Here is a 12,664-nt window from a genome sequence, read left to right on the forward strand (position 1 = left end):
GCCCGCAGACATCCTGTGCCCGCGCAGCCACTTACCGATGCTCCGGCCCCGCCTCCGGTTCACTTCTGGAATTTCTGACTTTAAAGTCAGAAAACCACTGCACCTGCGTTGCCGTGTCCTCGATCCCGCTGATGTCATCAAGAGCGCACAGCGCAGGCCCAGTATGGTCTGTGTCTGCGCAGTACACTCCTGGTGATATCAGCGGGAGTGAGGACACAGCAACGCAGGCGCAGTGTTTTTCTGACTTTAAAGTCAGAAATTCCAGAAGTGAATTGGAGGCGGGGCCGGAGCATCGGTGAGTGGCTGCACGGACACAGGATGTCTGCGGGGGACCATTAGAAGCCCCGGGTAAGTTCAGCTCATTTTCCCCCGACCCCCCTACAGTATCCCTTTAAATGTGTAGCTGTGTAGTGTCTACAGACTACAGTACATGCAAATATGAACCATCTGACATAATTTTGTGTGATCTTTTTGGTCCATCAGTCTGATCTTTGTACAGGTATCTAGTCTCCTGTACCCGTCAGATCACAGGCGATAAGTTGGCCATATTTTCTTGGCCAATTTGCTTTCTCCGTGGGTGATGTGGGTGCTCCCCTCCCGTCTCCATTGGACAGTACGTCACTTAGTCATGGTGAATGTGTGCATGAAGTGTCACAATGCCTCCCAAATGAATGGCAGCAACGCTCACTAATAATAATTTTGGCCGGAAATAGCAAAAGGTCTGTAGGGTTTCTATTTATTATTTATAAGGCGTTTTGTCAACTTGATATAGGAAGTACAATGAATCATTGATCATTTATATTTAAAGTACTGTGCAGGCACATAAAGTCCTGTAAGGATTGGATTAGAATAGTATAGTCTCCTCTTTGGCAGTTAGAAACACAGGTTATGTTCCTCAATGTTCCATTGTGTTTACAGCCGCTGTGTTCTGTGCAGTTTCTGATCACTACTAGCCTCTCAGTAAGTATGAATGGAGCAGTGTCTAGAAATATAGGATGCTGGGAAACCTCTACAAAAAAAAAAGAGACTTGGAGCATCAGCCAGTTACAATGGGCATATTAAAGGGAATCTGAAGTGAAAATAAACTTATGAGAGAATGATTTGTATGTGTAGGACAGCTTAGCACAGATATGAGTCTCATATTGTTTCCAGTACAGTAAGAGTTAAGAAACTCCAGTTACCATGTATGCAAAAGAGCTTCTGTGAGCTCTGCGACTTTATAAAGTAGTGGACAGCACTGTCTTTTGAAGCACTTATCTCAACTGTCTCATAGTTTCTTCTTTATGTTTTTTATACAAAGAAAAGTTCAAAGGGTCAGTAGCCCGCTCAGTGAAATCATTTAAAATGCTGAGTGTTTTGTGAAAAGTGCGATTGTTAGATAATGATGCAAGGTTTTTAAAAAGCTATATACCTGAAAATAAAAATATGACACTATTTTCTTTGCTACTAATGTTCTATTAATTATCCGTACTATACAACCAATTAATTATAATCACAAGTTCTTTTTCGCTTCAGTGTCCCTTTAAGGAACCTGCAAGTAGTCACATGACCAAGGAAGAGTTAAGTATACACTGTTCTTCTCTCTTCTAATTATTAGAAAAACAAAAACTCACTATACATTCCCTTTAAAATGTTAGATCCCTTCACAAGGCTGAGAAGAGCGCTGTAACGGCACTTGCTACAGTGTAAGGAAATACAGTCCTCTGACTTTACCTTGATAAACTAAGTAGGTAACTGCAACCACTGAAAAAAGAATCCTGCAAAGCAATCTCCACATTAGTGCCTTGGTAATGCCAAGAATTCCAAGTAAACAAAAGAGGCGAGTACTGTACATGGTCCACCTATCAGCACTTTGTTGGAGGATTAGCTTGTGAGAGTACTGTACTTTCCTTTGTCAGATCCTGAGCTTAGGGACTCCCAACGGTTACAAATCATAAGAAAACATCCCATCACTATGGATTCAAGCAGAAAATTATTCAGATAGGAGCCTGCTATCGAAGGAATTTTAAGGGGGAAAGGGGATTGCATCCAACAGAAACTAGCCCTTAAAGTGCACCTGAACTCAGAACTTCCTCTCTGCTCTAAAAGATACGCAACAGCATAATAACCTTTAAAACAATATTTCTTTGTTACAGCTTATACAAATCCTGTAATAAATCTGCAGTGTTTCTACTTCCTGCTTTCATGGAAGTAGACATAGGGTTAACATCCTGTGCTTTCAAATAAACTCAGCTGACACAGGGGAGAGATCAAATTACACTTGTGATTCGACACAGATGAGGGGGAATTGGACTGGCTAAACTCTGTATATACATACAGGGTGCATTTCTCTCTGTTTTCCTTCTGTCCTGTGCAAGAGTTCAGGTGCAATTTAAGGGTAAATACAAGGAAAGCAGTAAGAGTGGTCATAAAGTGTTTGGGCCTATTTCCACTGGGACACAGCACCTGTGCTGCCATGCACAGCTATAGGTATTCAGATGTGTGCTGTAGTAAACAGCAGCATGCCATCCAGAATCGCACCAGTAGTAGGAGATTTGGACTGCAAGCCTAGCCAGTTTGGCTCTCCTGCAGGGAAACGCTGCATATTTAGACGTAGTGGAAACAAGCCCTTAACGATTTAAAAAGCTATGGTCAATTCTGAGAGAAGTGTGTTGTATATTGAAGTAGATTATCATCTTTAGTTTTAAGTTATTTCAGTCCTGCAAACAGGTCTCAATGTAGACCTTAGCTTTTTAAATTGATGCTTTTAGAACTAGAGATGGAAGCAATTCCAGCTCTGCATGTGTATTTTAAGCAAAATGTATGCAGCCTAGTACTGGGCCAATAAAACACACTTCCTGTTTGGCCCAATTTCAAGTTGCAAACAGATTGCCTCAAATTTGTATGCAAGCTGGATTTATCATCTCATCTACCATCTCCATGTCCACTTTCACTGCTCTCTCTGGAGCCATCTCAACCCCCCTCCCCCCATTTCTTATGTGGCAAACTTATCTTTTTATCTACTTACAGTACATGCTTTCATAAAATGACAGATTGTGTTCTTATTGTGTGTAAAAGCTCACCTACAGACCTACAAGTGCACCAAGACCTGGCAACAGTCATCAAACCTGGAAGTGAACAAATCTCTATCACAGACCGTGTGCCATTTGCTCTCTGCCTCAACTGGTTGCTTGGTTGTACTGTCTGAAAACTAAACTGGGTATGTAGGCATGCGGGCTGTGGACAGACATCTTCACATGTAAACAGCCCTATCTGCATGGATAAAACACAGCAGAATGAATGGAGCTAGTCCATACAAAAATCATGAGCTGTTGCTGTGGCTGCAATTAGCAAAATTCAGCAAAGCTAGAAAATCATAGGAGATTGAAATTTGGACTAGAAAGTTATTATTTTCTTTAGAACATTTAATTATGAAAAGTCCCACGCTAAGCAAGAATTTTATGAAATTAGTTTATACTTTAATATCTGAAGTAAACACAGCTTATGGTAGAAATCCTGTTTTAATTCTGAATACAGTAAGGAAGGATTGGAACATTGGTCCAATTTTTATTGCTATCTGGGTTACATTTTGGGAGATTTCTGACAGAAAATGGCCCTGATTGAATTCATGTTTTTACAGAGTTTTCTCTCAGAAGATTAACGGAATCAATAATGATCAATAACAGAAAATAGTAGTAAAAAAAAATATTTACTCAAAATAGGTTGTGCTAAATTTACTTAAAGGGACACTTAATTGAAAAAAAGAATTGACCAGTCACTTGCCTGGGGCTTCTTCCAACCCCATGAAGCCCTCCTGCCCCCTTGCCATGATTCCGTGTTCCGCCGTTCCTCCGATGCCCCCCTCTGTAAGCCAGGTGACTCTTCAGCCACCGCGACTCCTCCGTGGCCGGTAGCATTCTGCGCACGCGTAGTAGCAATTTTTGTTTACAGCACAAGTGCAGTGTGGTCTCGGCCACTGGAGCGTGTTGGAAATGGCACACAGCATGGGGCCACGCAAACAGCGTTCGGAGGAGCACTCGAGGAACCGAACAGCGTGGGAGGATAGCGAAGGACCAGGAAGACTTCAGGGGGTTGGAAGAAGCCCCAGGTAAGTAACTGTCCAATTTTTTTTGTTTCAGTTAAAGTTACATTTTAATTTCCTTAACGACTTTTAAATACTATTTTTGCTTGTTAGATGCTGAAAATGTACAGTATGTGTAGACATGACAGAAAAACAATTAAGAGAGAGTCAAGACCAGGGTCACTGGGGCAGATTTATCAAATCCAGTAAAATGGAAACTGGAGCTGAACTAGCATAAAAACAAAGCAGATTCCCAGATCAAAGATTCCGTCTGGTTCATTGAGAGCAAATGCTCCACTTCTGCACCTGTTGTGCACCAGGTTTACTTCAACTCTCCTAGCTATGTCTTGGTAAACCTGCCCCACTGATGATAGGCAGAATGCAAGCCATAGAAATTCTTTTAGTATGGCTAAAGCTGTAAATGCTTTGTATATTGTGTCTATCACCGCTTAGACTTCCTCATTTCCTGTGCTAGAAGAGCAGGAAATGGGGTACAATCTCCCTTATATACAGTATAGCAATAAGGGATTTATAATGGTTATTTCCTGTCCTCACAATATGGAAAAAAAATGGCTAAAGTTACACTTTACCTTCACTGCTCTTCTCTGCACATATTTAGGAATCCAACCCATCTACTTCTCCCTTTGTGTAATTTGTATGTGCATGTTCAAGAACAAATTATTGAAAAGGTAGTAAAGAGATACACATATAGATGTCTGAAAGGTGAAGGTTGAATAACAGGTGCACTTGGAGATGTAAATGGAAGATGGAGGGCAGGTAACAGGTGTACTTGGATCTACTTGGGTAGGTGACAGGTGCACTTGGAGATGTATGCATATATGTGGACGCTGGAAGGTAGGTAACAGGTGCACATGGAGATGTATGTGGAGGCTGGAGAGTAGGTGACAGGTACACTTGGAGATGTATGTGAATGCTGAAGGGTCAGCAACAGGTGCACTAAGGCCTGGTGCACACCAAAAACCGCTAGCAGATCCGCAAAATGCTAGCAGATTTTGAAATGCTTTTTGTTATTTTTCTATGGCGTTTTGCGGATTGCTGCAGCTGATTTCAGTATAGTAGATTTCATATATTGTTACAGTAAAGCTGTTACTGAACAGCTTCTGTAACAAAAACGCCGGCAAAACCGCTCTGAACAGGCGTTTTTCAGAGCGGTTTGCGTTTTTCCTATACTTAACATTGAGGCAGAAACGCACCCGCAATCCAAAATCTGCTGCAGCCCGGGAGTATGCGTTTCTGCAAAACGCCTCCCGCTCTGGTGTGCACCAGCCCATTGAAATACATTACCCTAGCGGATCCGCACCCGCAAGCGGATCGCAAACCGCAGCGGAAACGCTCTGGTGTGCACTAGGCCTTAGAGATGTTTGGAAAAGCTAAATGGTCAGTAACACAGGAATTGAGAGAGGTTTGTTCAGGCTACTGTCAAGTTATTAAATCTTGCATTCTAGTGATTGGGTTACAAGTAGAACAAGGCTTGACACTGTTCTGTGAAAGAAAAAAAAATGACTATTCCTTTTAGTATCTGGTACTAAAAAACAACAAGTGTAGTAGCTGTATAAGGTAACAAACTAAATTACCGTAAGTTCAGGAATACAAATAAACACTAAATACCATAACATGTTCATTTCTTTGTGAAAATCTCCTTCACTAGAATATGACTGCACAAATGTACATAAACACAGTCATTTGTAAATGACTCGTCTTGGCATTTCAAAATTTGGCTTTTTTCAACAACCTAGCCAATTTATTTATAATCGCTTAAAGGAAATGATGTGTGACTTTGCATCACATACCAAAAAAGTCAAAATCTGCATATCATTTTCCATGAATGAAAGAAATAAGACTAATATTTACATACAATATAGTTTATACACTTGATCTTTGTAATCCCAGCTCTGCTTTTAGCATTCTTGCCCTCAAATTTATAATCATTTTGTATTTATATAATTTCTATTAATATACCACCATCTTCTGCAGCACTTTTACATAGTGTATATAGCCATGTCTCTACCTGTCCCTCAGAGGAACTCACAATCTAATCCCAACCATAATCAGTCATAGTCTAATAGCCCATACTTACGGGCTACATTTGTGGCCTGTCGCTAGCACACGGGAGCGTGTGCGCGACAGGCCGGCGACAGCTCGTCGCCAGGTCCCTCCGCGTACACACGCGGAAGAGGGATCAGCTGTGCGACGGAAGCTGACGCCGACATTCCTCCCCCGCCGCCGGAAGCTCCGTGTTCTGGACAGAGGTTGCGGTCGCTAGTCTGCATACTCACGCGGACTAGCGACAGTTGCGGCAGCAACTGTCACCGGGCGATTGACCGCGCCAATCGCCTGGCGACAGCAGCGACGGTTCGGGTTGCGCGCCCGTGTTGCGCCTCATACTCACGGGCGACCTGTCGCCACAACACGCGCGCGCCGTGTGAGTTGTAGCCCGTGAGTATGGGCCATTAAGGTTGGTACACACGTGCAACTTTTCTGCCCAACTCTCATCCAAACTTGTCTGTTGGACGATACTTTTGGCATGTGTAAACACGGCAAACCACTAGATGAGCGACTGATAAGAGGCTGTTTGTCCGATCCAACCGGCAGATGTACTGACCAACTATCGTGCAAGTTGGCCACGTGTGTACAAGTCGTTTGAATGACTTGCTGTTTTTTTTTTAACATGGATATGGTGTGCGTGCAGTATTTAAATTGGTTGTCGAGTTGGTCAGTGCGTGTACGTAATAGTTGTGCAAACAACAAGTCGTGTAGTTCGTCATGTTGGGCGTTTGGTCATGCATTAAGTTGCACGTGTGTACAAGCCTTTATGTTTGAAGTTTAAAAAGCCATTTTCATTTTTGGTTGGGGAAGGGCAGAGGGAGGGGAGTGGGGACACCAATATTTATAGTCCTGTTCAAAAGGGGGGGGGGGGGGGGGGGGGGAGAAGAAGAAAAAAACCCAGAAGAAAAAAAAAGGGTTATTTTATCTGATTCAATCTGTTCAGCATCATTTTTTTAATCCATGTAAATTTCTGTATACATATTTTAAAATATATATTTTTTTACACAGATTACCCTTAAATAATGTAAAATGAGAAAAGAAAGTTGATTTAAAAAATAAGTAATAGTATTATGGCAACAGAGTTAAAAACGGAAGATTACTAAGCTAAAAACAAAACCAAAAAAACCCCACAGACATCAAAATTGCAGTATGCAAAAACAAAGGTAATTTTAAAGTGAACCAGAGACGAAGCACCCTTGTGTATTTTACCATAGAAATCAGTGGGAACATTAGAGAAAACATTTACCATGCTCTCTGTTCCATCCTCACTGCTAAAAGTGTCTGTTATCTAGCTGAGATAAGAATCCCGGACTGAGCATTGATTCTGGCTTTGCTATAATGACTCAGCTATAATGATTCCTGAGCAAAGCCAGCAGGGGGCAGGCTTGGACTTGAAGACAGCAAAGAACACAGTCTCAGCTATAATTATTCTGTAGCAAAGCCAGACCGACTGCTTAGTCGGGATTCTTATCTTAGAGGTGATAACAGGCAAATTAAACAGAGAACAATGTAACAAAGAGCAGATTAGGTGTTTACTGTCATGTTCCCACTGATTTATAAGGTAAAATACATGAGGTTGCTTCATCTCTGGTTCTCTTTAAAGAACGTAAGAAGATTAAAAAAAAAACTAAATGTAAAAGTTCACGTCTGTGCAGCACATTTTGATCACTGTCTCATGTCAATGATCAGTGGCTGTGAACCAACATACAAGGTTCATGGAGTTTTCCATTTTACCTGCAGCAGTAACTGGCAGCCCAATCAAGGCAACAAAGTGGTGTGTTGACGAAAACACACTTTTTTTTTGCTTGCGTTCACTTAACTGTGCACTTCTCAATAGCCAAAAAGTTTGCCACTATCCATTCAAAGCTGAAACTCACCCACTGCCTCCAGTAGGGGCAGTAAAGCTGCACACTGCCATGCTAATCAAGCTAAAATCCTTTAGGAGAGACCAAATACTCTCCTCTTGTCTAAATATTTAATTTAAAAAAATTGCTAGAGTGGGCAGCAATGGACAGTCCTTTCCATTGTGTGTCATATAAATAAGTCAATTAGGGTTAGTATCTAAAGTGGGCAAAGGGGGAGGGGTATAGGTTGGATAAATAACGCTTTGATAATTCTTTCCAAGAGCCTGCCTGGTAACTAACCATCTACAGTCTATCTACTGTGCCTCATGAAAACACATGAAAATATACATTTTTTTTTAAGCAATTAAAAAAAAAAAGAATATATACACCACAGGTATATAAATAACACCCATACATTAGGTACAGGTGAAAAAACGGAACGAAAAAAAAAACACATTTTAACCAATCACACCAACATATTGCAATCCAGACTTTGGACAAACGAGCCTCTTTCAGGCTAAATACATTCTCCTTTTCCAACAGAATGCTGTCAGCCATACCCTGTGGAGGCAGCCATGTTAGAGGCTGGACTGATGGGAAGTAAACACAACAGAATAAATCCTCAGGAAATACCAGAACGACTGAAGTATCCAGGATCTCTTTCGCTAAGCTGATGATCTGCACAGATGGCTGCCAACACCGTGTATGGATGGCAGCAGGACTGTAAGATCTCTGATCTATCACCAGTAGAGAAAATCAGTTTTACCGCTCTTACAACCGTTGATATAGGCAATCAGAATTCTCATCCTCTTTCTTTCCTAGGAGCCCATCAGGAAAACCTTTCTCTGCACCTCTGGGTTTGACTGGAAATACAATGCTTACGAATGTAAGCAGTCGCACATTGATCCTTTTCCTTCAGAAAGACTATGGCCCCACACACGGGACTTTCTGAAGAAGGTCTGCCAGTGTTGTTATCTTGGCTGGATTTCATGGCAAAGCAGGACAAGGACAAGAGCAAAAGAAATATTAAAGAGAAAAGCATTCTGGGAGTTGTGAGCAATCACAAAAAAAGAATGTTCTATAACAAAAAGCAAGGGAAGCGTGAAATCGATGACCTGGCCACAAAGGAAGCTGAATAAACTGCCCGTTTCCATATTTACAGCAGTTGAACTGAAACATCCTCCTGGTTCAGTCAGCAGGTACTCTCTCCCGAAACAGGGAGAAGACAGTCTGATGGATAATACACTGGCTGTCTCCCTCATTATGGAGTATAAGCTGGTGGAGGCTGGAAAGGATTCATGACATCATACTCTGCAGGGTAGGAGTCAGATTCCATCTCTGACAGCAGCTCCAGAGCTTGCTCTTCCTCTTCTGTAGGGTAATGGCGAAGGAGATTCGCAGCAGTGGCCAAGATGGATGCACCTCCAGCACCAGCCACCAGGTAGAAGCTCACAGCGAAGGTCACATAGACCTGGGAACCATGGTACTGCTTGTGTTGCTGCTGAAGGGCAAGTATGAGCTCTGAAGCCCAGTAGCAAAAGCCAATCACTGTAGCACATTGCAAAACTGTGAAAAAAGATAGAGAAATTGAAGTAAAGTATTTTAACAAATTACACAAAACAAAACTAAATTCAAATTAGGAAAACAGTCCAGCAATAATATTTTCCAAACTGACTACTATTTTGTCATACACAACACATTTATTTAGATTTTCTGCTACTTAGCTATGAAGAGGGAAGGCCCTGGATCCCACAGAGCCTTCCCAGTTTTCTCACTGTGCCCTCATTTCACCAATGTCCCCTGCTGAATTTACATAACTTCAGTACTCCACGACAGGCTTTGAAACTACTAGTGTCCCTGAGTGGTTACTGAAGGCAGGTGCATCCGTACTGCCCATTCATAAGCCCAGCCTCCCTTATGTGCAGTACAGATCTGCTCTTCTTCGTAAGCATTTGGGAATGTGAGTACTTATGAAACCTGCACAAGGAGTGCTGAAGAGGTATTTGACCTACACAGGGGGCGGTGGTGGAACAATGAGAGAGCGAGGACAGGGAAAGGCTCTATGGCACAAATTGGCAACCAGCATCAGGTATGTGTTGCCACTCGCTGCTCCACTCTGTCTCTCCCTGCCTCCGCTCTGACTGTAGTTTGAGCAGGATTACAAGAAAATGGCCACCGATGTCCACAAATGCGGACATCGGTGGCCATTTTCTTGTAGCCCTCCTTTAAAGGGAAGGTTCAGGGACTAACACAAAAAAAAATAAAAATACATATCCACTTACCTGGGGCTTCCTCCAGCCCGTGGCAGGCAGGAGGTGCCCTCGGCGCTGCTCCGCAGGCTCCCGGTGGCCGACCCGACCTGGCCAGGCCGGCGGCCAGGTCGGGCTTCTTCTGCACTCCACTGTGCGTTTCACGCCGGCGCGCTGACGTCATCGGACGTCCTCCGGGCTGTACTGCGCAGGCTCAGTAGTTCGCGCCGGCGTGAAACGCACAATGGAGCGCAGAAGAAGCCCGACCTGGCTGCCGGCCTGGCCAGGTCGGGTCGGCCACTGGGACCCTGCTGAGCGGCGCCGAGGGCACCTCCTGCCTGCCACGGGCTGGAGGAAGCCCCAGGTAAGTGGATATGGATTTTTTTTTTTGTTAGTCCCTGAACCTTCCCTTTAACTACTACAGTCAGAGCAGAGGCGGGGGAAAGAAGAGTGACATCAACACTGGAACATGTGGAGCTGGTGAGTCAGCCGCTGCTGTCAACATATGCCACTGAGGGCTCCTAACCTGACTACTAATACTTGAGACACCTATGCCTGGTTACCTATAAGGGGTCCTCCTACACCTTCCTTCTTATACTGGGAACACTTATACTTGGCTAACTATGCTGATGCACCTACACCCGACTTCCTATATTGAGGACACCTATGCTTGGCTACCTATACTGAAGGCACCCACACCTGACTTCCTGTACTGGGGGTACTTATGCTTGGCTACCTATACTGATGCCCCTACACCTGACTTCCTATACTGGGGGCACCTATGCTTGGCTACCTATACTGATGCCCCTACACCTGACTTCCTATACTGGGGGCACCTATGCTTGGCTACCTATATGGAGGGCACCTACACCTGACTTCCTATGCTGGGAGCACATATGCTTGGCTACTTATACTGATGCACCGACACCGGACTTCCTATACTGGGGGTACCTATGCTTGGCTACCTATAACTGAGGGCACCTATACCTGACTTCCTATACTGGGGCACCTATAGTTGGCTAACTACACCTGGCTACCTGTGAGGGTTTTTTTTTTGGGGGGGGGTGCAATACGGCTATAACGTGCGGTGCAAATTCTTGGTGCTGTGCAATCATTCCAAATGGGTGGGGGAGGGGGGGGGGTAACTGTCCCACTGATTAATTATTATTAATATTTCTGAAATGTTATAGCCTTCATTTTTAAGTGTATTCAGCATAATGCACTCTTTCACCCATTTCGTGGTATTTTTCTATTGTACATATGTGATGTGTCATGGAGATTTGAGCCTTTGGCACGATGTGTCACGACTTCAAAAAGGTTGGGAACCATTTCTCTATGGGATCCAGGGCTTTCCCTACACATGGATGAGTATCTAACTTTTTTGATTCTGGCCTGGTACAAGTTCACTTTAATGCAGTACGTAAGGAGGAGGAGGGACCTGAAATCAGGAAGGAGGAGGGACCTGTAATCAGGAAGGAGGAGGGACCTGTAATCAGGAAGGAGGAGGGACCTGTAATCAGGAAGGAGGAGGAGGAGGGACCTGTAATCGGGAAAGAGGAGGAGGAGGGACCTGTAATCGGGAAGGAGGAGGGACCTGTAATCAGGAAGGAGGAGGAGGAGGGACCTGTAATCGGGAAAGAGGAGGAGGAAGGACCTGTAATCGGGAAGGAGGAGGAGGAGGAACCTGTAATCGGGGAGGAGGAGGAACCTGTAATCGGGAAGGAGTAGGAGGGACCTGTAATCGGGAAGGAGTAGGAGGAGGGACCTGTAATCGGGAAGGAGTAGGAGGAGGGACCTGTAATCGGGAAGGAGTAGGAGGAGGGACCTGTAATCGGGAAGGAGTAGGAGGAGGGACCTGTAATCGGGAAGGAGTAGGAGGAGGGACCTGTAATCGGGAAGGAGTAGGAGGAGGGACCTGTAATCGGGAAGGAGTAGGAGGAGGGACCTGTAATCGGGAAGGAGTAGGAGGAGGGACCTGTAATCGGGAAGGAGTAGGAGGAGGGACCTGTAATCGGGAAGGAGTAGGAGGAGGGACCTGTAATCGGGAAGGAGTAGGAGGAGGGACCTGTAATCGGGAAGGAGTAGGAGGAGGGACCTGTAATCGGGAAGGAGTAGGAGGAGGGACCTGTAATCGGGAAGGAGTAGGAGGAGGGACCTGTAATCGGGAAGGAGTAGGAGGAGGGACCTGTAATCGGGAAGGAGTAGGAGGAGGGACCTGTAATCGGGAAGGAGTAGGAGGAGGGACCTGTAATCGGGAAGGAGTAGGAGGAGGGACCTGTAATCGGGAAGGAGTAGGAGGAGGGACCTGTAATCGGGAAGGAGTAGGAGGAGGGACCTGTAATCGGGAAGGAGTAGGAGGAGGGACCTGTAATCGGGAAGGAGTAGGAGGAGGGACCTGTAATCGGGAAGGAGTAGGAGGAGGGACCTGTAATCGGGAAGGAGTA

At 44.4% G+C, this 12,664-nt stretch overlaps 1 protein-coding gene across 1 annotated transcript in view; it reads right to left on the bottom strand.

Annotated features, from left to right (window-relative positions):
• Positions 1–390: 390 nt before the first annotated feature.
• The window catches only part of TMEM127 (transmembrane protein 127), a 31,492-nt gene continuing 19,218 nt past the window's right edge, over positions 391–12,664 (bottom strand). The window contains exon 4 of the mRNA XM_068274846.1: positions 391–9,537. Within this exon, the coding sequence (XP_068130947.1) occupies positions 9,233–9,537 (305 nt within the window). The 3' untranslated portion in view covers positions 391–9,232. The remainder of the gene's footprint in view (positions 9,538–12,664) is intronic.

This window comes from Hyperolius riggenbachi, chromosome 3, assembly GCF_040937935.1.
Source record: "Hyperolius riggenbachi isolate aHypRig1 chromosome 3, aHypRig1.pri, whole genome shotgun sequence".
Lineage (NCBI taxonomy): Eukaryota > Metazoa > Chordata > Amphibia > Anura > Hyperoliidae > Hyperolius > Hyperolius riggenbachi.